The sequence below is a fragment of the Leucopleurus acutus genome, assembly GCF_964270905.1.
Source record: "Leucopleurus acutus genome assembly, chromosome: 10".
Classification (NCBI taxonomy): Eukaryota; Metazoa; Chordata; class Mammalia; order Artiodactyla; family Delphinidae; genus Leucopleurus; species Leucopleurus acutus.
In genome coordinates, this window is record NC_139153.1 from 7,472,203 (window position 1) to 7,498,554 (window position 26,352).

At 46.6% G+C, this 26,352-nt stretch overlaps 2 protein-coding genes across 3 annotated transcripts in view; both read right to left on the minus strand.

Annotated features, from left to right (window-relative positions):
• The window catches only part of TATDN2 (TatD DNase domain containing 2), a 17,630-nt gene extending 15,409 nt beyond the window's left edge, over positions 1-2,221 (minus strand). For both annotated transcript variants that reach the window (XR_014326483.1, XM_082847134.1), the window contains exons 1-2: positions 1,815-2,221; positions 1,288-1,680 (exon numbers count right to left, since the gene is read on the minus strand). Coding sequence is in view for 1 of the 2 variants with exons in the window: in XM_082847134.1 (XP_082703260.1) it covers positions 1,288-1,674 (387 nt within the window). In the remaining variant the exon portion in view is untranslated. The remainder of the gene's footprint in view (positions 1-1,287; positions 1,681-1,814) is intronic.
• A 3,838-nt stretch (positions 2,222-6,059) lies between these two features.
• IRAK2 (interleukin 1 receptor associated kinase 2) overlaps positions 6,060-26,352 on the minus strand; it is a 58,193-nt gene continuing 37,900 nt past the window's right edge. The window contains exons 8-13 of the mRNA XM_082848657.1: positions 25,608-25,717; positions 23,194-23,389; positions 19,534-19,596; positions 11,344-11,544; positions 8,051-8,342; positions 6,060-7,081 (exon numbers count right to left, since the gene is read on the minus strand). Of these exons, the coding sequence (XP_082704783.1) occupies positions 6,969-7,081; positions 8,051-8,342; positions 11,344-11,544; positions 19,534-19,596; positions 23,194-23,389; positions 25,608-25,717 (975 nt within the window). The 3' untranslated portion in view covers positions 6,060-6,968. The remainder of the gene's footprint in view (positions 7,082-8,050; positions 8,343-11,343; positions 11,545-19,533; positions 19,597-23,193; positions 23,390-25,607; positions 25,718-26,352) is intronic.

A 26,352-nucleotide genomic window follows, 5' to 3' on the forward strand; every position in this document is an offset into this window, starting at 1 on the left:
AGAACTCCTCCCCACCTCTGAAGGCCCAGACCTCCAAAACCTAGAAAGCAAATCCCAGGCAACTACAAACACTGCCTGGCACAAACCAGGCCCTAGATAAATATCTGTTCAAGACCTGATTAAAGAGACGGATGACGCTCACACAGTAGCCAGTAACATAAACTAGGGCGCCTCTCCTCCCTCTAACCTGGAAGCAGCAGACTGACTGCAAGAGACTGAACCTTTCCAAACTCACGATCAACTTTGTCACACATACATACACACACACATACTCGCACGCGCGAGAAAACTTAATCTTTTTTTTTTTTTTTAAAAGTTAACATAAAATTGGGCTTCCCTGGTGGCGCAGTGGTTAAGAATTCGCCTGCCAATGCAAGGGAGATGGGTTCAATCCCGGGTCCGGGAAGATCCCACATGCTGCGGAGCAACTAAGCCCGTGAGCCACAACTACTGAGCCCGCGCACCTAGAGCCCCGAGCTCCACAACAGAAGCCAGCACAATGAGAAGCACGTGCACCACAACCAAGGGTAGCCCTCGCTCCCGCAACTAGAGAAAGCCCGCGCGCAACAAGGAAGACCCAACGCAGCCAAAAATAAACAAATAAATTTATTTTTAAAAATTAAAAAATAAGAGTTAACATAAAACAAATGAGTGGATGAACTGCACCTCCTCCATGAAGCACTCCTCAGTCTGCCCCCCAGTATTATGAAATCCTCCTGTGTGTTCCCACCGGGGAACTAAACGCTGAACCTCCAAAATAAACCCTGCCCCACCACGCAAAACCCCAACGTGCTGTAAACCATAACCTTGGTGAAAAGCCACACCAAGAACCAAATTCTTTTTCTTGGTTCTGTGCTTCTAAGTACAGGGCACAATTCCCTAAATTTACAACCGAAATAACATACATCTGTGTCTCCGGGGCACGCCATCTACCTCCCAGCGCAGCGAGCCTCCATCTGGGCTGACTGTGGGTTACAAGCACCTGAGGAATATTTATATATACCTGGCAGCTCCGCCCACACCCCAGCATAACCTCATCAGGGTGGCAGGAAGGCGCAAGGATTTTAAAGTAGTTCCAAAATGCTGCCAAGTTTGCAAACTACCTCTCCACCGACCTTCAGGCCATCCTCTGACGTCTTCCACTTTGCTCTCCCCTGGGGAAACCCCAGAGATCTTAAGAGACCTGGTCTTTTTTTTTTTAGTTTCCTTTCACCAAAATTCCCATCTCCAACATCTCCAGCCAAGTGGAAAGGGCTTCACCGTTTGCAAGGAGTCGGGGCCACTTACCTTAAGGCTGCAGGCTTCCTCCTGGAGAGAAGCCATTTCTTCTAGAGAAGGTCTGGCAGGGCACAGAGGGGATCCCCCTGACGAAAGGAACTCTCCTGAGCTCTGATTCAGGCCTCCTTTGGAGACAGCCCCACCCACACCTGGGCCAGAGGAATGGGAGGAGGAGGAGGAACTTCTGCGGCGGGATGAGCCCCAGGACACACCATGCTCCTTCTGGGTTTTCATGCGCTTGGGGCTGCTGGCCCCTCCTGAACGCGACACAGAGCTGTGAGCTGGCCGGCTGGAGGGGGCCACATCACTGGGCTCCCGGAGGCAGCTGCGCTTGCGGGAACTCCGCTCCGAAGGGCTGCTCCACTGGTACTTGACCTTGCGCCTCTCCGACGCCATGGGCACCTGCAAGGTGAAGAGGGGGCCGGGAATCCACCACCACTCCTGCTATAGCTGCCCCTCCTCAGCCTCCCGCTATCCCGGGACTCCCCGAGGGAGGGCAGGCCAGTAGGTCAGAGCCAGGGGCTGGCTTCACTGACCTTTCCCCCTTCTTTCCACTGCCCATCACAGTGCTCAAGGTTTCAGAGATGTCAAAGCGCTTCGAATGTCTGCGATTCCAAAGCGCTTCGGAGAAGTCCAGAAGGTCCCAGGATTTACCAAAGGCTTCGTTCGATTTGGTTTCCGAGCCCACAACGTGCTTCCGCGATTACCAAGCGCTTCAGTTTGCACAGCGCTACTTCGGGGATGTCAAAGCGCTTCCGGGACTACGACGCGCTCTGACTGAGTTTACAATACAAAGCCCTTCGCAGATGTCAGCGCTTAAGAAGGCTACAGGGCGCTGTTAGGTCCACACCTGGAGGCCAGACCCGCAGTCCCTGGGCGGACGCGCGGCCCGGAGGGGCCCGGAGGCCCGAAACGCCGAGCGCGGGCCGCAGAGCAGGGCCAGACCCGGCACGCAGCCCGCCCTGCCCCCGCGGCCCCGCCGACCAGCCCCGGGCCGGAAGGGGGCGAGCCGCCCCTCAGAAGCCGGTGGCGCCCCAGTCCGCCTCCTCCCGGGTCCGCCCCGCCCCGCCTTCCGTTCCTGCTCCCGCGGCCCGAACGTCGGCCCCGCAGTCTGCACCGGCCTGACGCCCTGCCCTGGCCGCCCGCTCGCCGCCCGCCCCAGTCCTGCGGCACCGGCCCTGCCTCCGCCCGAGTTCTGACCACACCGGCCGCCGCTGCGCCCGCCTACCGGAATGAGCAGTGAGGTCTGCAGCCGGGCGGGCGGAGGAGGCGGGTCCTGCGCTGAAGGGAGGGCGCTTATTGGTCAAATCGGCAAGGGACGGGACTCCAAGCAAGACGGAGCTTTCCTTTTGGCCAGGAGGTCTGGAGGCGGGACCCTACGCCTTAAGAAGCTCGTCCATTGGTCGGAAGCTAGCCGGGGCGGAGCCACTCACGTTGGCTCGAAGAGCGCGAAGCTAAGGCCGGGCCGCAGTTCCTCAGGCCTGCCGTTGGTGTGGGTAGGGGACAAGGGGAGCCGGGTTCCCTAGGGCTGCTCCCTGCCACTCAGCGCTGTCCCCCTTAGCAGGACGCCTTCAGATCCAGATACGCTCATCGAACCCACACCAGCATCATCACTCCATTTACAGAGACCAAGTGACAAAACACAGAAAATGACAGAATTGGAATTAGAAATTAGAAACCACGGGGGAAAAAATAAAAAAGACTACAAAAAATGTAAAATATCCTTCTGGCAAAAAATATAAAAGTTAAAAACAAGGTACAAACTTGGAAAAACATTTGGAACACGTGGCAAAGGGCTGATGTCCCTACTATGTAAAAACTCTGGCAATAAGGTATTTCAGTGGGCAAAGGAAATGAACTGATGAACGAAGCAAATCACGAAATTCGTTAGATTTCATTTTAACATATGAAAAAATGGGTCCATTTCAGTCATTTAGAGTACAAATAAAATTATGTTTTCACCCATTAGGTTAGCAAAGATCAAATAGCGTGATAACATGCTTCGTAGTTGAGGATGTGGGGAAACGCACTTCCATACATCACCGTATTGGTGAAACCTCCTTGGAAGGCAGCACCATTGGGAGCAGGAAGAATGGAAACAATCTCAGTACCCAGCAAGTGAAGCTAGTTGCGTAAATTACAGAAGGACCATACAATGGAATACCCGGCAAAAAGAATGAAGTGCTCCAGAAGTACTGTTGAGGAAGAATGGCCAAGAAAGATGTGAGAAAACACAGGTTCCAGATTGAATGAAAATACCCTGTGTACAGCAAAAAAATAATAAATGAGAGACGAGTGGAGCCTCGAGATAAAATGTTTTTAAATGCCTGAGAGTAACCACTCTGTATTTGTGTGTTTCTAACTGCTTTATTGAGATATAATTTACATACCATAAAGTTCAACGATATATAATTCTATGATTTTTTTAGTACATTTAGAGTTGTGCAACTATCACCATAATCTAATTTTAGAACTTTTCATCACCCTAAAATCTTGTGATCATTACCACTTCCCCCCCAAACCACTCCCCCTCCACATACACACACACACACACACACACACACACACACACACACACACACACACATCTAATTTCTGTCTCTATGGATTTGCCTGTTCTGGACATTTCACAAAAACGGAATCATACAATATATGATTGGCTTCTTTTACTTAGCATTATCTTTTCAAGTTTGCCCATGTTGTAGCATGTATCAGTACTTCATTTTTTATGGCTGAATAATAGTACATTGTATGGATATACGACATTCTGTTTTCATCTTTTGATGGACATTTGGGTTGTTTCTACCTTTTGGCTATTATGAATATTGCTGCTATGAACACTGGTGTGTAAGTTTTTGTATGAATATGTTTTCATTTCTCTTAGGTAGATACCTAGAGTGGAATTGCTGGGTCATATGGAAACTATGTTTAACTTTTCCAACTTTTCCAAAGTGGCTGGCCATTTTACAACCCCACCAACAATGTATAAGGGTTCCAATTTCTCTACAACCCTGCCAGCGCTTGTTTTTTTGTTTGTTTGTTTGTTTGTTTTTTTGGTACACGGGCCTCTCACTGTTGTGGCCTCTCCCGTTGCGGAGCACAGGCTCCGGACGCGCAGGCTCAGCGGCCATAGCTCACGGGCCCAGCCACTCCATGGCATGTGGGATCTTCCCAGACCGGGGCATGAACCCGTGTCCCCTGCATCGGCAGGCAGACTCTCAACCACTGCGCCACCAGGGAAGCCCCAGCGCTTGTTTTTGTCTGTCTTTTCTATTCCAGCCATCCAAGCAGGTGTGAGTGGTTATTTCATTGTGGTTTCGATTTTTTCTAATACCTAATAAAATTTATTTTAGATACCTGATAGAAATGACAAAACAGATGACAAATGTTTAATTTTTAACATACATGATAAAGTCACTGGAATGCTCTTAGTAGTACCCACATTCAGAGAAATGTTGTTAATATTGCAATATTTGTCAAAATAAATCCATCTCATTTTAATTGGAATTTCCGGTCATTCTCAGAAATCTCTTTAGAAGATATTTTTCCCCCAGGGGTGTCTCTCTGTATGGTGGTTTTGATTTTCATTTCCCTAATAACTAATGAAGTTGAGCACAAAGATTTTTTAAAAACATTTTTTTTATCATCTCTGGAAGAATCCCCAAACTAGTAACAGCTGTTGCCTCTGAGAAGAAGAAATGAGGGAACTAAGATCCCAGTGGGGAATCCCCCATGTAATCTTTTGTACTGTTTGGGTTTTTTGTTTGTTGCTGTGTGCATCTATTAACTTAAAAACAGTCAGGCGTTCCCTCTAGGAATTCATGGAAAGACACCTTGGTGCTCATGAACCCCTGGAATTCATATACAGAATTGTGTATGTATGAATTTACAGCTTGCTGGAGGAAGAAGGTCCAAAGCTTTCATAGATTCTCAAAGTGGTTCTCTGACCTCTTCGGAAATTTGTGAAGCCCTGGTCTAGAAATGCAAATCTGTCTGGGTAATATTACCCAATTGGCAACTGTCCTGTATTGCTCAAAACACTTTGGAAACATACTGCTCATAATTTTAAGGTGATTACCACACGCCAGGTCATATTCAGGGCACATAACACGGACTCTGGTTGAATCCTCACAGCCACCAGAGTTTAAGACAAGGGTGGGACTTCCCTGGTGGCACAGTGGTTAAGAATCCACCTGCCAATGCAGGGGACACGGGTTTGATCCGTGGTCCAGAAAGATCCCACATGCCGTGGAGCAACTAAGCCCATGCGCCACACTACTAAGCCTGCAAGTCACAACTACTGAGCCCAAGCGCCACAACTACTGAAGCCTGTGTGCAGCAACGAAGACCCAACGCAACCAAAAATAAATAAATAAATAAAAATAAGGGCTTCCCTGGTGGCTCAGTGGTTAAGAATCCACCTGCCAATGCAGGGGATATGGGTTCGAGCCCTGGTCCGGGAAGATCCCACATGCCGCAGAGCAACTAAGCCCGCGAGCCACAACTACTGAAGCCCGCGCGCCTAGAGCCCGTGCTCCGCAACAAGAAAAGCCACCGCAATGAGAAGCCCGCGCACCTCAACGAAGAGTAGCCGCCACTCACCGCAACTAGAGAAAGCCCACACGCAGCAACGAAGACCCAACACAGCCAAAAATCAATAAATAAAATAAATTTATTAAAAAATAAAAATAAAATAGGACACGCTGAATTTAAAAAGACTTGCAACGTGACTTTTCAGAAATATACCCACTGCAATAAATGTTAGGTACATGACAAAAATAAACACTTAATGTCTTTTCAAAAATTTATTTAACAAAACAGGACAAGTGCATTTTCAAAGTATTTCTGTAGCCATGTCTCACCCATTCCTCCCCAACAGCCCAGGGAGGGAGGATGAATGCATGTTACTTACAAGGAAACTGAGGTTCCAGAAATTAAATTAGCAGCAGAATCAAACATGAACCTAGTTCTCCTGGTTCTTTATCTACCGCCATAAATAATACATACTCTCTAAATAAAAACTCTATTTAAAATATTAGCATTAGTGGAATGGGAGGATAAAGGTGCAGAGTGGGCATTAAATAAATATCTGTGGGCTGCAATATTTCTGAAAGAGAAAGCAGAAAACCTCCAGAGCCTTCTGCCAGCTGTCTGGCATTTGTAAAACTTGAGACCTTGACGAGGGAGTGAAGAACCGAAATGGGACACAAGTTGAAAGTCTTTCATGTAAAGGTCATGGAAGTTTGCAGGCGGTTGGTAGCAAATATTACCCAGAGATCTTAGCTTTGGAAAGTTCCATCAGCGCTCAGAATGCTCAATCGGTTTGTCAAGGGTGAGAGCCAGGCAATGGCATCTATAGGGGTGGTTATCGTCACATGCTCCGCGGAACCACAAAATCGCCCACATCCTGGGCTCGTGTATCAGGGTTTCCCCTTCAGTCTCCTGATAACCCAGAGCTCTGATTGACGAATCTCAGAAAGGAAGAGGACATCATGGATTTCTGTGTCTCTGAAAGCTGAGGTCCCGTCTCCCCTAACTCACTCTGGTAAAATGGAAGTGTCTCTGCCGCCACCCAAGGGAAGCTGATGTTTGGTGTTTCCTGGGAGATCTTGATTCTTCCTTAGACCTTTTTCTCGATTGACGTTCATTTTTCCGATGGAGGACGAGGGTCCTCAGCTATGTTCGAGTCATCAAGGGCCAAAAAGCTCAATGCTATCCAGTTTCTCTTCTTTGTAGAGCCGGATATTCTCCATCAGTTTCTTTTTGGCCTCATTGATCTCAATTTTCCACGAAGTCTCTGTAGCTGACATTCAATGGAAAGTAAAGAACTTGAACAAAAGGTATTTGGAAACAGTTGTTATAATTCTTAGAAAGTCAGACTTGGTCAGAGTTTTTCACTTAAATCAGACTTCTGAATCAGGCCCTGAGTGGAATGAGCATTGTCATTGCTTCTGCCTTTTCAGGGAAGGCCTGTCACCTGCCGCCACCTTTCAGAGAGGAAGGGCTTCCCTGCTTCTCCCCTGGGGGTGGGGGGCAATGTTAGAATGAAGCTTACACTCTCTCTCTCTTCTTCCACTCACCTCCATGTGGGAGGAGGAACAACAGGAAAGGTCAGAGCCTGAGACATTCACAGAGCCACGTTTACCAGGGGATGAGGACACTGAATTGTAAAGGCCTTCCGAATTTTTATTTCAGAAGGAAACCTGGTGTGTTTGGACCCCAGGGTCAGAAATAGAAGCTATCTTTGGAAGCAGCTGGCAAGGTGTGAAGTGAGGATAGAGAGGCGGCCGGTGACAGACCACAAGGGGCTTTGCTGGTCCCAAGGGAGAGTTTTTACTTGGTCTCTAAGTGCAATGGGGAACCACAGAAGGGCTTTAAATGAGGAGTGACATGAGTTGTTTTTAAAAACCACTCTGGCTGGCCCCTGGATGAAGAACTGGTGAGGGGCTAGAGCAGATCAGGGAGGCCACAGGGAGGCTGTGCGCTCATCCAGCAAGAGGAGAGTAGCTTAGATGAGGGGTAGGGGGACGGGGACGGGCAATGCAGGGAAGCAAATGGAGCGGAGGGATATTTAGGTCAGTGGACAGGACTGAGTGAGGGACTTGACATCGGGGGCCGGGGGAGAAGGAGGATGACTCTCTTGGCGCGGCCAGCTGGCAAGTGAACAGCTGGATAAGCAAATGAACGCGTGAATGCGTGAGAGAAGGAATAAATGATAGACGGAATTGGGGACATAAATGAGAGTGTATAAGGACTCAGATCCCACGCTTACCATCCTGGGGAGGTTCTGCACTGGCGCAGGCCTCAGAGGAGGAGTCAGCTTCCACTGCCCCACCAGCCGGCAGCTCGCTTTCTCCATCCGCTGGGCGGGGAGGCGAGTAGGCAGCCCCAGCCCAGGGTGCCTCCCTCATGCAGCAGGAGGCTTCGAAGCTGGAATTGTCCACGTCGTCCGTTTCTTCTGGGGTATTGGAGGAAGAGCCTGTGCACTCGGAAAGACCACTCCAAGGGAGCGACGTCTCCTGACCTCTCAGCTGCTCTTCCACAGCAGCCACAGAGCCACACACCTTGGGGAAGAGAGAGAACGCGCCACAGGCACAGAGATACAGATATTTGTACTTTTGCTGGTTGAGACCCTGGGTCTAGCTGCCCCAGCAATACCTATGCTGCCTGCAGTTTGGTTAAATGAGCAATAAATCACTCATCCTCTCATTCATAGGCTCCCTGCTTCCTTCTCTGTTACGTGGTTACGTGTGTGTCTGTGGGTCGAATCTAGTAATTCGAGTTGAGTTTCTATCACTTTCAGCTAGAAATGCCCTAAGTAATATAGATATTGCCCTTGAGGGCTTTTCTGGTTAGAGAGGTTAGTAAAATTAGAGGCAGGCAGGGAAGGAATATTTCTTCTTTACACACACACACACACACACACATAAACGGCACACAAACCTACCCTTAGTAAAAATAACAAATTTCATTTGCTCAGTGCCTTGCAGTTTACAAAGCACATTTGACACATAATGTAAATGACTTTTTAGAAATAAAAAATTAAAAGATCAGAGAGGTTAAGTTCCCTGCCTAAGGTCACCCAGTCAGTGAGTGGCAGAGCTGACCACTAAACCCAAGTCTGCTTCTCTTCAAGGCCATGACCCTACTGACCTCTCAACTTCCTAGCTTGGTTGTGAAATACTGCGGACAATGACCATTTTCATTCCTCTTTGTATATGAAAGTACCCTATCCCCTTTATTCTACATAGCAAATGCTTCCTCATGCTTCAAGGCCCAGTTCAAATGTCACCTTTTGAGATAAATCTCCACAATATATGCCCAATAAATACTTGCCAAGCTAAAAACTACAAAACTACATAACTAGGTTCTGGCCTAGGTTCTGGCCTATGGGAGAAGAAGTGATATGTGCATTTCCAGGTCACACCCTTACGAGGAAGGGTATATGTTCTCCTTTTTAACCCCCTTTCAGTGGCTGGAATGCAGATGTGATGGCCTGAGCCAGAGCAGCCCTTTTGGATTCCGAAGTGGAAGTCACATGATAAGGGTAGCAGAGCAACAATACAGGAGCCCAAACCCCCAATACTGCGGCACTGCGACATCAGCTCTGGACTGCCTACATTCAAACTGTTGAGCTAAACAGAACAAACTTTTATCTCACTTGGAGTCTCCTCATTATAGCAGCTTCTTTGAATGTACTTTAAGTGATGCACTGAACAAAAGAGTAAAATGAATGAAGGAATGAAAGAATAAGTGGTTGAGGGAGAGAGATCTTTTTAAAACATAAGTCTGATTATGTCCTGCCCCTACTTAATACCCCCAGTGACTTCCTCAAAATCCTGACTGTGGCTGCAAAGCCCTCTGTTGTCGGGCTCCTCCTTCCCCAGCAGCCTCATCACAAGCCACTCTGCCCCAGGTACTCTGTGTTCTAGCCACTCTGACCTTATTCCAGGCCCTTGACCTTCTAAGCTCTCTCTCAACTCAGGCTATTTGCATGAATTGTTCCTTCTGCTTCGGTTGCTCTTCATCTGCTTACACATCACTTCCTTGGGAAAGTCCTGGGTGGGGACCCCGTAATATGCTACACCAGCGCTCACCAGATGGTTACTGCACAATGTCTGTGAACTCCAGGAAAGTGGAACTGGGCCTGCCTTGTTCCCCGATATATCCCCGGGGCCCAGCACACCACTGCTGAATGAGTGACTGAACACTGTGGCACACGGGCAGCTGGAGCACAGCCTACACTGAGAGCGGTGACTTGGTCTCTAGCTCCTGCCATGTCCTGGTGCAAGAGGGTAGAGCTGGGGCTGAGCCAGGAGTCCAGAGGGCTCTGACAGAAACTCCCTCTGGCCTCATCTCTCCTTCTCTTGGCCTCAACATCTCCATCTGTAAAAGGGGAGGGTTGGGCTATAGCAGTGGTGGTTTTTTTTGTTGTTATTGTTGTTTTGCAGTACGCAGGCCTCTCACTGCTGTGGCCTCTCCTGTTGCGGAGCACAGGCTCCGGACGCGCAGGCTCAGCAGCCATGGCTCACGGGCCCAGCCGCTCCGCGGCACGTGGGATCTTCCTGAACCGGGGCACGAACCCGTGTCCCCTGCATCGGCAGGCGGACTCTCAACCACTGGGCCACCAGGGAAGCCCTAACAGTGGTGTTTGAAGATTTTTTTTTTTTCAGCTACCAAACCCTTTCCTCAGATAAAATACTGAGAACCCAATACAATTATGAGAAGTGACAGTGGATGTCTGGTTGGAGTCAAGGGTGGGGCCTGCAGCCATCCACAGCCCTCTTCCTGCCTCTTCCCAAGGAGCCCCTCTCTGTCAGACACCCCTTGAATCACTCCGTGGGATGATCTCTATGAGCCCTCTCAGGCAGTTATTTTGTACTTAGAAAGGCCTAGTAAAGTTGGTGCCCAAATTTACACCTGTTACCATGGAAACCCCCTCTGCATATCCTGTCCATAGGAAAATGTTTTATCCTCTGTGGTGGTTGATGTCTGCCTAGTCCATGGGTTAAAGAATGATCCCTTTCTCTGGAACCTGGCCCTTCCACCTTCCAGGCTTGACCCCCTGGCCACCGGGTTTATATACTGGACCCCCACCTTACCTGATAGGCCAACAGGTAGACACCTGACCCTAGCTAAGCCAATCAGTTTCTCTCACTAAGAGGTTGGAATTGGGCCGCTCGGTGAAGACAGAACCATGACATGTAAATGAATAATACGGCTGTATCCCCTGACCAAGAGGATGGAGGGAATGAGAAGGGGCCTACAGAGAGGAGGAGAAATAAAGCCCGTTCAGAGAAAGCAGGCGGACTTCTGTTATATCCGAGGGTGTGGTCCTGGGCACCCTCAGGACCACACTCCAGCTTGGCTGCCGGGAGCTCCAGCAGATACTGCTGTTTGCAAACAAATATGGCCCTGGTGTCTGAAATCACTTCTCGGTAAAGGCATCGGTAAAGGGGTCGTGACAGAGCCCCTGGTAAAGCAGACTCATGCAGCCGGGGAACCGAGGCCCTGCTGACGCAGGACAGGGCTCATCGCTGCGGGAAGGCTGAACGTGAGGCTCACCTCCGCCAGGCTGGCGTTGCGCCTCCGCAGGCAGAGGCAGGTGGCCATGGCCAAGGCCTCGGCGCAGGCCTCTGGCAGCCTCCCTGCTCTCTTCTCCAGGTAATTCTGGCAGATCTCCTTGGCCATCACTTTCTCCACATCTGTCTTACTGGAGCAGAGCCGTGTGGTGCTGCTGGGAATTTCACTGAGGAGTAAATCCTTCTGTGGGAAGAAGAGTGGAAACACCCCCCGTGTGAGCTGCAGGGGTGTGGAGTCTAACCACACGTGCCCCACCCGCCTCCAGGATTGCACGAGAGCGGCAAACACTCAGAAAACCAACAGTGTTTTTAAAACTAACTGCAAGGATCCCAGGACCGAGTAAAACGGCAGAACTGGAGAACTGCTAAATTCCCCACATGTACAGGGCATTCCATACCACACTCATAAGCCCCGTCAGGCAGGGGGGTCTTGGGTTGCTTCATCAGGAAAATGGGGATAATAGGACTAACACAAAAATTAAATGACAAGGGCATCTAAAGCATAAAGTGTGATAAAGTGTGATACTTGACACAATCAACATTCAATAGTCTATTAGTGATAATTAATAGTAATAACAGCTACCATTTATATAGTACTTACTACGTGATGAGCACTTTACTTACACCAATAATTCATCTTATTAATAACATTTACAGGAAAAATCTCTCATGATACAAAATAAACATTTTAGGATGTAGGATTCTGACCCATGTATATTTAATAGGAGATGTACTATATATAATATTATGTATATTTTTATATTTTAAATTCTGTATTTACATGTTACAATATTTTATGCTACTTAGAAAGCAGAAATCTGAACTATTCCTAAAACAGAAGATATGCTGTATAAATAATAATAAATATATTACTATATAAGTACATTTGTATAGTACAAATTATATATTACATTGCACATGTATATATTTACTTATTTGCAACTTATATAAATATAAACCTACTTACATAAATAGGTTACAAATATATTACTTGTACTGATTAAATATATTAAATATAGGAAATTAATATGTAATATAATTATGTATAATATTGATTGATATAGTATATAGTGCATTAATCTATCATACATTAACATATGAGATGTTAAAAAAATGAAACATTTATATGTATTTTTTAATATTTGTGGTATATTTATTTATGTAAACACTATAATATTTATATATAAATTTTCCATGTATATTCTACATATATACATATTTATATATAAAATATTGTATACTTTAAACAATATGTTTTAGATATATGTATTTGTAATGATATTTCATAGATATACAGTATTTTATATGGTTACACATATAACTACATAAAACATTTTATATAACTATATATAACATACAATATATAATATATATTTATATATAATATATAATACTTTAAATAACTATATAAAATATTTATACAGAAATATTTCAATGCACTTTATATGTTATATGCTACATGCATTATATAAAAATATTGTGTAATATTTCATGCTATATAAAATGCAAAAATTGAAAATCCATGTTATAAATAATATAAAATATAAATATATATTTAAATATAAATAATATAAACTGTGTGTATATATACATATATAGAATAAATACCAGGGGGCAGGGTGTAAAATATTAACGGTAGTCATCTCCAAGAATGATTTCTATTTTGTTTTCTATATTTTCCTATATTTACTAAATGTTCTACAAGCCTGTTTTGCAGTTATATTTGGAAAAATAAAAGGGTTTTTTTGTGTGTGTGTGTTTTAATAAATTTACTTATTTTATTTATTTATTTTTGGCTGCGCTGGGTCTTCGTTGCTGTGCGCGGGCTTTCTCTAGTTGTGGCGAGCGGGGACTTCTATTCCTTGCGTTGCGCAGGCTTTTCATTGTGGTGGCTTCTCTTGTTGCAGAGCACGGGCTCTAGGCGCACGGGTTTCAGTAGTTGGGCTCGCAGGCTGTACAGTGCGGGCTCAGTAGTTGTGGCTCACGGGCTTACTTGCTCCGCGGCATATGAGATCTTCCGGAACCAGGGCTCGAACCCGTGTCCCCTGCATTGGCAGGCGGATTCTTAACCACTGCGCCACCAGGGAAGCCCTGTGTGTTTGTTTTTAACACCAACAGTTCCTGACCTCCTATAATACGTCCCCATCTGTTAACTATGCCCTTCAGAAACCCCAGATTTTGTGACAATCTGGCCCCTGCAGACCTATCCCATCTCCTCTCCTCCCTCTGTCCTTCTAGCTCACTGTACTCAGCCACTCTGTCTCCTCCTTCTATCTTGGAAGCCCCTAAACTCATCCTGCCTCAGGGCCTTTGCACTTATTCTTCTCTCTGTCTACAATGCCCCTCCCTTGAGCTTTATCATGTCCTGGTCCCTCCCTTCATTTGGGTCTCTGCTCTGATGTTACCTACACCAAGAAGCTTTCCCTGACCTAAAACAGCCCTCCTCCAACTCTTTCACTCTGTCCCCTAACATTACTTCACATTTCTTCATAGCACTTACCACTGGCCTGGAACGACACATACTTTCATTTACTTAAATATCCTTTGTTCTCCTCCCCTAGAATGAAAGCTCCAGGAGCATTAATAACTTTAACTTTGTATCCCCAACACCAAGAACAGTACCTGGCAGATAGTAAGTTCCTTACAAATGTTTTCACATATTGTACAAGCTAATTTATTTTCTGGTTAAGTTTCTTCCTTTTTGTGTAATTTTATTATTTTTAATAGAAGTGATTCATTAAATGTAAAACTAAATTTTTATTGCTTCATACAGCTTTGTATACAAATAGTTATAATTCAGAGTAAAATATTATCAGAGATTATCAGACATGGGTTGTGATATTTGCTTCAAGACCAAAACAAAATAGTCCCCACTCTGCCTCAGTTTCCCAATTGAGAAAATGGGCTTTCTAAGGATCCGAAAAATACCTAGACACCTGACACCATCAATAACTCAGTACCTGTAGACTGAAAACCTAAAACTGGCAAGGGGTTCATTTTTAAATGCCCTTTTGCACGATTCTTTCATGTGAGCTCTGTCTTTTTAAATGTTTATATTTTTAAAAAGTGTAATGGTGGGACACCCCTGGTGGCACAGTGGTTAAGAACCCGCCTGCCAATGCAGGGGACACGGGTTCGAGCCCTGGTCCGGGAAGATCCCACACGCCGCGGAGCAACTAAGCCCGTGCGCCACAACTACTGAGCCTGCACTCTAGAGCCCGTGAGCCACAGCTACTGAGCCCACGCGCAACAACTACTGAAGCCCGCACGCCTAGAGCCCGCACTCTGCAACAAGAGAAGCCACCGCAATGAGAAGCCCGGGCACCTCAACTAAGAGGAGCCACTGCTCGCTGCAACTAGAGAAAACCCACATGCAGCAACGAAGACCCAACGCAGCCAAAATTAAATAAATAAAATTTATTTTTAAAAAAAGTGTAATGGTATTTAAAGTTGACAAATCTGTAAATAAGAATAGAAGCGTATTATTTACGGATATGGAGGTTACCACCACCTGCAACAAATGAGAAACTGTGCATAGTGATTGCCCTGAAAGAACGGTGTAAGAAGATGCTCCCCACTTGACTACCGCCCATGAAATCCTGGGTCTTACTCAGTAACTGCCATCACAAGATGCCATCCTCCATCAAGAACACTCGGAGGCAGAGTGACGGGGAACTTAGTAATGGAGGGACTCAGCAACTCCACCTGAACCCTGATGAATCTTAGTACTGAAAGGAGGGCAGTCTGCCGCACTCCTCAGGCTGTGATGCAAAAGGAAGTACACAGAACCACCTACACCATGATTCTAATCAAGTCTCAAGGGCTGACAACCAGGGCACAGGAAACAGGGGGAACAGAGAAACAAGTTAAGGATGCAACAAGATGCAATAAGGAAAATCCAGCACGTGAGTCTACCACAGAAGCGACCCACTTTATGCAAAAATGCAATGCCAGGCAGAAAGAAGGGGGGAGGGGCGCAGTGAGAGAACCGAAGTCTTCAGAAACATGTCACCTTGCTTGCATCTGGTTTCAAACGAACCAACTTTAAAAAGTAATTTTTGAGACAATTTGGGACATGTAAATATGAAATGGGTATTAAATGATAATAAGTAATTAAGAAAACTAAATTCTATGGGTGAAATAACAATATCTGGGATTTGCTTGAAAATACACAGACAAAAATGGTTTGGGGGTTGCAAAAGAAATAAGAAAAGCATGATGTTGATAACTGATGGGATGGACGAATGGAGATTCCTTATATTCTTTTCTTGACTTTTGTGTATGTTTGAAATTGTCCATAATAAAAATGACTATTTTTTTTCGGTACGCGGGCCTCTCACTGTTGTGGCCTCTCCCATTGCGGAGCACAGGCTCCGCAGCCATGGCTCACAGGCCCAGCCGCTCCGCGGCATGTGGGATCTTCCCGGACCGGGGCATGAACCCGCGTCCCCTGCATCGGCAGGCAGACTCTCAACCACTGCGCCACCAGGGAAGCCCCATAAAAAGGACTTTTTAAGGAAGTGGGCGTCCCTGAGGGCAGGCCAGGGAAAGAGGCCTGGAGTAGTTGCTAGGTACTGCTACGTCTTCTAAGCCAAGTATGCAGATTACTTGAATTAAACATTTTAATTAAAAAGAAATTAGTCAAAATCAACAGTATTATTAAAAACATTTTTTTGTTGTTGTTAAAAACTAAAATAGAAGCAGTTGAAGTTTTAGGGCAAAAGTTAACCCCTCCCCTTATTTCAACTCTCCAAAGGCAACCCCTGCTAATAGGCTGGATTATATTTTTCTAGAGTTTCTGCTATAAAAGTCCACAGTTATAATCACTTTAGTTATATACAATAATAATGGCAAGCAATCTCCTAAGAGCTATTAAAATAAGCATAGTAGTAATAATAGCTACCACACAGAGGGCTTACTATGTTCTAGTCACTGTTTTAGGCACTTCACATAGTATTTAATCTTCACTAAACCCTATCAGGCAGGTACTATATTTGCCCCAGATAAATAAGAAAATATAAGATACAATTTGTAAATTCATTCATCTATTTAGTACCAAAGACGGGACCACACTATATATACTGTTTGGAACTTGCTTTTTTCTCACTTGCAGATATCTCCCTGTCAGAACATATACGTCTCTCTTGTTTTGCTTTTTCTAAAATAAGAATGTTTATGTCAGCTTTATTCAGAATTGCCAAAACCGGGAAACAACCCAGATGTCTAGCAACTGGTCAATGGATAAACAAATGGTCGGACATCCATACAACGGAGTATTCCCCAGCAGTACGAGGAATCAACCACTGATACATACAACATGGATGAATCTCAAAGGCAGCACGCTAAGTGGAAGGAACCCGAAACGAACAGGCACACGCTCTGTGATTCCACTTACATGACGCTCCAGAACAGATGGAACGACACAGACAGAAACTAGATCAGGAGTTGCCAGGGCCTGGAAGGGGGGAAAGGGGATTGACTATAAAGGGAGGTGAGGGAATTTTCTGTAATGAAATAAATATTCCATATCTTGATTGTGGTGGTGGTCTCCCGACCAACTACATTTGGTCAAAACTCATACCATTTTTTATACCTCAAAAGTGTGAATTACACCTTGACAGAAATAAGTGCATACGTCCACACTGAGATCCCCACACAAAGGTACCAGCAGCTTTATATGTACTGGTCAAACGCTGGAAACACCCTACATGTCGTCAACAGGTGAATGGACAAATGGGGGCACATCCACACACTAGAGCATCATTTGGCATCTAAAGAAATGAACTCCAACACACAAACAGAGCATGGGTGCATCCCACAAAAACTATGCTGAGTGGGAAAGGCCAGACAACAAAAGGGCACACACACTCTCTACGGTTTCCTTTACAGGAAACTCCAGAAAAGAGAAACTTTGGTACAGTTGTACAGTGACAGAAAGCAGACCAATGGCTGCGGGGGACGGCAGGGTGGGGAGGGGTGAGAGGAGGGTGACAACTGAGAAGAGGTAACTTCTGGGGTAGTGGGCATGCTCATTATCTTGATTTGGTGACGATTTCACAGATAAACACAAATGTCAACATTTATCATATTATACACTTTATCCTCATTATAAGTATTTACAAACATACTCATAAAGCTTTTTTTATAAATAACTTCATGGTGTTCCATGGTGTGTATGATCATATCGTCATTTTTTTAACCGCCTCCCAATTGATAGATATTTCACTTGTTAGCAATGCTTCACTACCATAACTAGTGCTACAACGAACATCCTTGTCCCTCTGTCTTTCTTACTTGTATGCGTTTCCCTAGCGTACAAGTGAAATTGCTGCATCAGAGGGTACACACATTTTAAATTTTGATGGAAGCCACCCAATGACCTCCAGAAACACTGCAGCCATGAACACTCCCGAGTGTGGAGGAGAGGCCAGCTCCTCCCACCCTGGACCCACTTGGCCACAGCTTTCATCTCTGACTTGAATTTTAATTTTTTGCACAATGAATTATAAGTACCACAACAAGGGATGATGGGAGACCCTATTTGGGTCCAGAAGAAGAGAAAGAAACTAGATTAAAAAAAAATTATTTCCTCCATGTTTTTAGAAACCATTTACCAAAAAAGGCCTTCTGGAAAGTTTCACCTAAGTGTCTCCAAAGGCTCCTTCCCCTGTGACATTCAATCCCTGGGTGAATGTGCTGGGTAATACATCTGAAGAAAACTGTTGGAATATGAGAAATTGTCCCAAACTGCCCTGAACCACATCTGAGCTGACCAAACCGACCTCTCTGCAGTACCGGGGGCCTGGTGCCCAAAAGGGGCAGAGCTCTGGGAATTCAGCAAAGGGACAGGTCGTGACTGACCGCGTATAGGGGAGGTCTTCAGCTTCCCACCCCAGGGTGAAGGGGATGCTTTTGGAGCCTAGTCACAAAAAAGCCAGCTGCTCCAATGGCCTCCACATCAAGTCAGAAAAGTGCTCCCCTCTCAAATGAGTGAAGAGGATTAGGGCTTGCACAGGGGTCAGAGCTCTGCAGAAGACATGGGTTCAAATCCCAGCTCCGCCATCTCGCTGGCGGTCATAAGATACGTCTCTTCACCTTGGCCTTAGTTTTCTCATATGTAAAATGGGGACGGTAATAATAACGATGATGAATCCGTATGATTGGACTGTCATGAGAATTAAACAGTCAGGAGAGCGCTGGGGTTAAGAACTCAGGATCTGGGCTTCCCTGGTGGCGCAGTGGTTGAGAGTCCGCCTGCCAATGCAGAGGACGCGGGTTGGTGCCCCGGTCCGGGAGGATCTCACATGCTGCGGAGCGGCTGGGCCCGTGAGCCGTGGCCACTGGGCCTGCGCATCCGGAGCCTGTGCTCCGCAACGGGAGAGGCCACAGCAGTGAGAGGCCTGCGTACCGCAAAAAAAAAAAAAAAAAAAAAAAAAGAACTCAGGATCTGCAGTCCAGCAGATGTGACTCAGAATCTCGACTCTGATACTTAGTAAAGCTGAGATCTCAAGCAAACCTCAGAGCCTGCTCACCTCATCTGTAGGTGAACATAATGACTTTATCAATCTCATGGGGATTCAGATGACCTAGAAAGGTAATATATGTAAAGTGCCAAACACAGAGTTGGGCCGTGTTGTTATATTTTTGAAATGACACTATACACACGCACACGTATATTTGAATGACAGTTCTTATGAACCTACAAAATGGAAATTATTGTTTTTATTATCGAAACCTAAAAGGGCTGAAATTAACTTTCACCAATTTAAAGACAAACCCTAGGACTTCCCTGGAGGTCCAGCGGTTAAGACTCTGGGCTTCTGCTGTAGGGGGCGTGGGTTCGATCCCCCATTGGGGAACTAAGATCCCACATGCTGCATGACGCGGCCAAAAAATTTAAAAAATAAAGAAATAAAGACAAACTCTATATGATTGCCTGACATGCAGAGAGAAGACATGGATTTCCGCTAAACATTCTAAACTTTCTTACCATGAAAACGTAATTGTTGCCTGGTTGGTGCAGGGGGAAGGTTACAGCTACTTTGCACAAGTACAAATCAAACCCTGGACTGAGGCCTCGTTAGCATCTGTAAAATGGGTACAGTGGAGGTCCCTGGCCTCCCCACCCCTTGACCCCTCATAGCTGTGAGAAAGAAGTGACTGGTTCCCTTACCAAGTAAACCGGGCTCCGGTTGTCGTCCATCGCGGGGATGCCAGTGAGGACCTCAGCTAACACCTGTGAGAACACGGAGTTAGCACGGTTCACACACACATGCACAAGTTCACCCAGGAGCTTCTGGCCAAGAAAGAAGTTCTTCTCAGGAACAAATTCTGAGCTCCAGGCCTGGCTCTGCCATCTGCCAGCACAGACACTTGCCCAAAATCTGGAACGTGGGATTATCACTAAACACCTCCTCCAGCTAAACACACCACCCAGCTACTAGGAGAAGGTTTAAGTTAATTGATAGCAAGGTAGGGAGGATGAAAACCAAATGTGTGTGTATTACCATCAGATAGATAGACAAGATACACACACACACACACACCTCTCTCTATATATATATACATATATACATCTATCTGTATACACACATACATATACATACACACACTATATATACGAAAGATATTTTCATTTAAAACCCATCAGGAACGGTAAGCAGGCACTGCTATGTTAATCTCAAGAAAAGGAGGAATCCATGTGCAGACACCTATTCTAGACAGAAAATCTCGGCAGGATCTATAGCACGTTTCATCCACAGGCCTTTATTTACATTATTTGTTCATTAATACATCCATTTAAGAAAGGAGCACAGCCCTGAACCAGTGTAAGCCACCACAAAATTGACAAACTGTGATCTGTGTCTTAATAAATGGGAAACCTGCTTTGAACAGAACTTCAGCAGAGATAACAGCACACTGGCTAAGGGGTCCCTAGTCAGACAGACCTGGGTTCAAATTCTGACTCTGTTCCTTACATGCTTTGGTGATCTTTGGGCAAGAAACTAAAATCTGGGGACTTCCCTGGCGGTCCAGTGGTTTAGACTCAGCGCTTCCACTGCAGGGGGCTGTGGGTTCAATCCATGGTCAGGGAACTAAGATCCCACACGCCGCATCTGAGCCTGTACCCTTATGTGGTACGTGGTGATCTAGTGGTTGTAAATATGAGGCAGTGGGTACTCCATCTTAGTGTCAAATCTCCCTCCCACAACTTCTCTCAAAGTCAGAATAAGGTCACATCACTGCCAAGAACTCCTCCACCCAGAAAGGGCCTGCAGGGTTACTAACAGACTGGCACTGGCCAGGAGGGGGCAGCAGAGGGCACCCCTGCAGCTGGCGGAGGAGCCCATGGAAAAGGGACTCCGGCTGGGGTCCTGCCAAGGCAGGAGGGAAGAATAAGAGGAAATAAATAGACAGACATTTCCTCTGCCTCTTCCACATGGCAGGCCCTGTGCCAGGCCTTTTACAGAGGTTACTTAGCGCTCATCAAAAAGAACACTGACCTACTACGGTATAGCACGGAGAACTATATTCAATATTCTGGGATAAACCACAATGGAAAAGAATATAAAAAAGAATGTATATATGTGTATAACTGAGTCACTGTGCTGTACAGCAGAAATGACCATAATGCTGTAAATCAACTATACGTCAATAAAAAAATAAATCAAGAAAAAAAACACACAGAGAAATGCAGTGTTCCCCACAACAAGAACCAAAGTTCAAAATCGTACCATCCATCAGTGGCAGGGCTGAGAAAAAGACTGAAGGGAGCCAGTAGGCACTCGCTGAATGAATGAATGAGTGAATAGGAAAGTCAATTGTTGCATCAGGAGCTGAGTTAAAAAGTCAAGAGTAAACAGAAATCAAGAGTGAGGGTGTGGGGCTTCCCTGGTGGCGCAGTGGTTGGGAGTCCGCCTGCCCATGCAGGGGACGCGGGTTCGTGCCCTGGTCCGGGAAGATCCCACATGCCGCGGAGCAGCTGGGCCCGTGAGCCATGGCCGCTGAGCCTGCGCGTCCGGAGCCTGTGCTCCGCAACGGGAGAGGCCACAGCAGTGAGAGGCCCGCGTACCGCAAAAAAAAAAAAAAAAAAAAAAAGAGTGAGGGTGTGAAGGTAGGAAGAATAACGGTAACCACAATAATAATAATCATGTTGATCTATGCAACATACTCTGCTAACCAGTTTATATATGTTACCTTATTAATCTCCATATGTATGAATACCCCCATTTTCCAGAGGACAAAACTGAGGCCCAGAGTTATAGGTGACACCCTAGGTCACACAGCTGAAAGTAACTGAGCTGGGACTCAAACCCATGCTCTTAAGCTCTACCTTATAAGTGCCTGGCAGCCTTGGGCTTCAGTTCCACTGGTTCTTAAAGGAGCAGGAGCTTGGGCTGGCCCTGCTGAGCTTCACTGAGCCCCTCGCAGTGGGGCTAATGGGGGCGAGGAGGGGGAGGCGGGAGGGAATTGGGGGACAAGTAAACCAGAAGGGTCGATGGGCTGGGAGACAGAGGGAAGCAGAATCTGGTATGTGGAGGCTGGGCTGAGGGCAGAAAGTGGCTCAGAGGAAGGGCATTAGTGGGAGAGGTAGATGGACAGACTGTGGTCAAAGAGAGGAAGTATAGAGTTTAAGGCTGGAGAGGAAGAGAGAAGGCAAGGTCCAAGGTGCAGCTGTTGGCTCCTGGCAGAGGTCAGCCAGCGACTGTCACTTTTCTCAGCCAGCATTTCCCAGACCAAGATCCACAGGTGTCTGATGCTTAGAGATACTAAGAAAACAAGGCTCCATAGTCAAGGGAATTTGGGAAACATTTTGGGAAGAGGTTGCCATGGAGACCCTTTCAGAAAACAGCTTAGGAGTGAGCAGTGCCAGCAAGTTAGGGTCACTGAAGACCCTCAACAAGTTTATAAGCCAGTCCTGATGGGGGGTGGAGATTGGGAGCCCACCTCCATACCATTGCTGGGTGGTGGTGAATTCACAATTACCAGATTAAAGGCTATTTACCATATGAAAGGCTCTTGTTAATTTTGTGGTAACTTTTTTTTTTCCTGCTTAACCTTGCTCAACCCAGCATTTCTCAAACCTACTTAAACACATCAAAACCCTTTAAACACATCAAACCTATTGAGATCTCAGGGAATTGGTATTCTTTGGAGACTGCTACACTCAGACCATGAACTCCTGGGGGAGGGATTGTGTTTTAGTTACATTTACATTCCAAGTGCCTGACACACAGTACTGAAGGACAGCAGTGGTGACAAGGACAGAGGTTGGATGGGTAGATAGATACTGAATGGATGGGTGGCTGTTGCCGATGAATGGTTGGATAACAACTGGACTGATGGACGGATGGACAGATGGACAAAACAGATGGACGAACAAACAAGAACAAACAGACAACTGGATAGATAATTAGATGGCTGGCTGGATGCGAATCAGGGAAGTCAGGAGGTACCTTTAGCCTATTGGAATCTGGACACTCATGGGGCAGGGGGCCTTTACTTCAAGGGTTGGCAAACTTTTTCTGTAACAGGCTAGATCGTAAATATTTTCGGTTTTGTGAGCCACAAACAATCTCTGTCACATCTTCCTTTATTATGATTGTTGTTGTTGCTGTTATTATTCAATCTTTTATAAATGTAAAAACTAGTCTTAATTATAGGCCGTAGAAAATAGGCCATTGGACTGGTTCTGACCTGTGTGCCATAGTTTGCCAACCCCTGCTGTACTTGGTGGAACATTTCTAAGAGCCTCTATTATGTGCTTACAAAGGAGCCATGGGAAGGACAAATGTGTACGGGCCCAGATCTGAGCAGAGAGGGAAGCTCTTACTATTCCACAGCCGAATATGTCCACTCGCTTTGTCAGCTGCCCCACCCTGATGAAATCTTCTGGAAGGTATGCAGTGGAGGCCTGGAAAAGGCGGGTCTTCATCGTCGTGTATTTTGACTTTTTGTTGACAGGACACCAGTGAGCCATCGCATGAGCCAGCTTGGGGGTGAAGTTTTGGTCTAGCAAGACATTGGAGCTGTGGGAAAGAAGGCAGAGAGAACCCTCTTGTTTTGAGGTAGACAAGAAGAGGTTGCCATGGAAACCCTTTTGGAAAACAGCTTAGGAGTGAGCAGTGCCAGCAAGTTAGGGTCACTGAAGACCCTCAACAAGTTTATAAGCCAGTCTTGACGGGGGGTGGGGATTGGGAGCCCACCTCCACCAGCAAATGGGGATGGAGCTAAGATTAGTCCTGCTGTCCCAGAAATGGCATTTGGTGACCAGACAGGTGCAGCCATCCTGATCCCCATGGATGTCAGCCCGGATCAACCTCAGCCTGCCAAGCCCAGAGGCTGTGCCGCCTCCATCTCTTCAGAAGCTGCTCCAACCCCCAGCTCTGGCCCAGCTGACTCACGTCTAAATGCCAGCATCCTTTGGGACTGAACCTGCCCAGATCACGGGGAATAAGAAGAGCAAGAAAAATATTCTTGGAGGGCTTCCCTGGTGGCGCAGCGGTTGAGAGTCCGCCTGCTGATGTAGGGGACGCGGGTTCGTGCCCCGGTCCGGGAAGATCCCACATGCCGCGGAGCAGCTGGGCCCGTGAGCCATGGCCGCTGAGCCTGCGCGTCCGGAGCCTGTGAGGAGAGGCCCGCGTACAGAGAAAAGAAAAAAAAAATTCTTGGACCGTGGGAATGAACACTCTCAGAAAGTACTCCAGAGGAAAAATTAAAAATTTTTAAAAGCTAAGTTTCAAGTATAGAAATATTCAAACTAACCCCAAATGGTTTTTAAAAAGTAGACACAGAGAGCAGTTCTCCTAGGTTCCCTTACCCTGCTGCTCTCCGCTCAAGCGCCCCCTTTCAATAAAGCCTTTGGTTTTGTCATAAAAAGTAGACGCCAATTCCAATATCCACTATTAGGAGTTTTTATGTAAATTATGGGCAAATACCTTCAATGGAAGACTAAGAAGTCATGAAAAATGATGACAGGCAATGTGGGGAAATGTTTACCATGTTTAACTCATGGGGAAAAAGAGAATATGAATTGGTAAACGGGTAACGGTGCTATCTTAGGGCTGAGATGTCTGTGTGGGCAGGGGTGGGAAAAAACGCAGAAAAGTGGCGGCCAGCTGGTGAGTGAGGGCAGCAGGGCCAGGATGACCACCTGCCCTTTCATTTCCTTTCTTGCTATTACAATTGTTTGTGCAATCAAATAAAAATCAGGGGGGAGAAAAGAGGAAAGGGCTTCCACTTGCCAAATGGGGAGAGAACTCTGAGGAAGTATGAATTCTATGGTTTCGAGTTCAGTTTTGCCAGCTCTTCTGGTATCTTCTGGAATCCCTCTCCATGCTTCCAGTCTTGGGAGCACGTTACTGATATGCTGGGGTACACACCTAACTTGCATCACAGTATCTGTGACAACAGATGCACAAGCAAGAACGGGTCTCCAGGACTTCCCTGGTGGCGCGGTGGTTAAGAATCCGCCTGCCAATGCAGGGGACACGGGTTCGAGCCCCGATCCGGGAAGATCCCACATGCCGCGGAGCAACTAAGCCCGTGAGCCACAACTACCGAGCCTGCGCTCTAGAGCCCGCGAGCGACAACTACTGAGCCCACGAGCCACAACTGCTGAGCCTGCATGCCACAACTACTGAGCCCCTGTGCCACAACTACTGAAGCCCTCGCTCCTAGAGCCCGTGCTCCGCAACAAGATGAAGCCACCACAACGAGAAGCCCGCGCACCACAATGAAGGGTAGCCCCCGCTCGCCGCAACTAGAGAAAGCCTGCGTGCAGCAACGAAGACCCAACGCAGCCAAAAATTAATTAATTAATTAAAAAAAAAAAGGACGGGTCTCCGCAAAGAGCCTGAGCAAGGAGCTCCGAAGCCCAGGGAGCCTGGCAGACACGGCCCACAGCTCAAGGGCCTGATCCAGACCAGCTGCTGCAGGGCGAGTGAAGTACAGCAGCCGAGTGGAGGGCTTGTTGGGGAAATGCCAACAAGCTTCTGGGGGAAATACCTGTTAGGGGAAGACAAACGTGGAGACAGGCAGTTCATGCTGACAGCAATCAGGGACAGAGTACAACCCAGAAACACTGATGTTCGAGGGTATAACAAAGAAAGAAGAGCCCCAAGAGAGGCAAGGAAGGGAGAGAAAGTGAAAGAGAAGAGAGACAGAGGGAGAGGAATGGGACCCAGGAGTGTGCGACATCACATCCCTGTAGCCCAGCCCTGGGCGGGGCCAGCCCACCTCTCTCACCTCTTGACGTTGCCATGGATGATCTCCAGGCCATGCAGATGCTCCACGGCGTGAAGCAGCCCTGAGCAGATGACGACACGCTGGGGCCAGAGGAGCGGGTCCGAGCCACCCTAAGAGAAAGAGAAGGAGGAGAAAACAGTCACACATATGCCTTTGTAAAGTCCCAGTGGCAGGGTCCTGGGCTCCTGTCTCTCCTCCAGCCCTCATGTCCTCTGCAACAGGGCTCGGCCAGCATGGTTTACTGGCAGGGTACCGGTTTTGACATCAGACACATCTAGGTATAAGTCCCAGCTCAGACATGCACTAGCTGTGTGACTTTGGAAAAGACACTCAACGTCTCTGAGCCTCTGCTTCATCAGATATAAAATAGAAATGTTAATCCCTATGCTTTAGGGTTGTTGTAAGGATTCAAAAGAGTGAATGGTATGCCCCTAGCACAGTGCCTGTTACACAGTGGGTGCTCAAAAAACAGAAGTTATTTTTACCATGACTATCATGTGGCAGCTCTGGAATTCTTCTCTAGGAGGGGCTGGTTGGGAGAGGAGCTAGGGAGCTTGTGTTGGCACACCAAGCACATGGGCTGATTTTATAAGTATTTGGGGAGATCTCACAAGAGCTGATGGGGATTATCGGTGGTCTAAAGCCCCCTACCTTCCCCTACCTGCCACTGAATGTCCAAGCAAAATCACCTCTTATGTTTTAGGTCGTCTCTTAGGTCCCACAGCCTCTAAGAACTGGCCTTGCT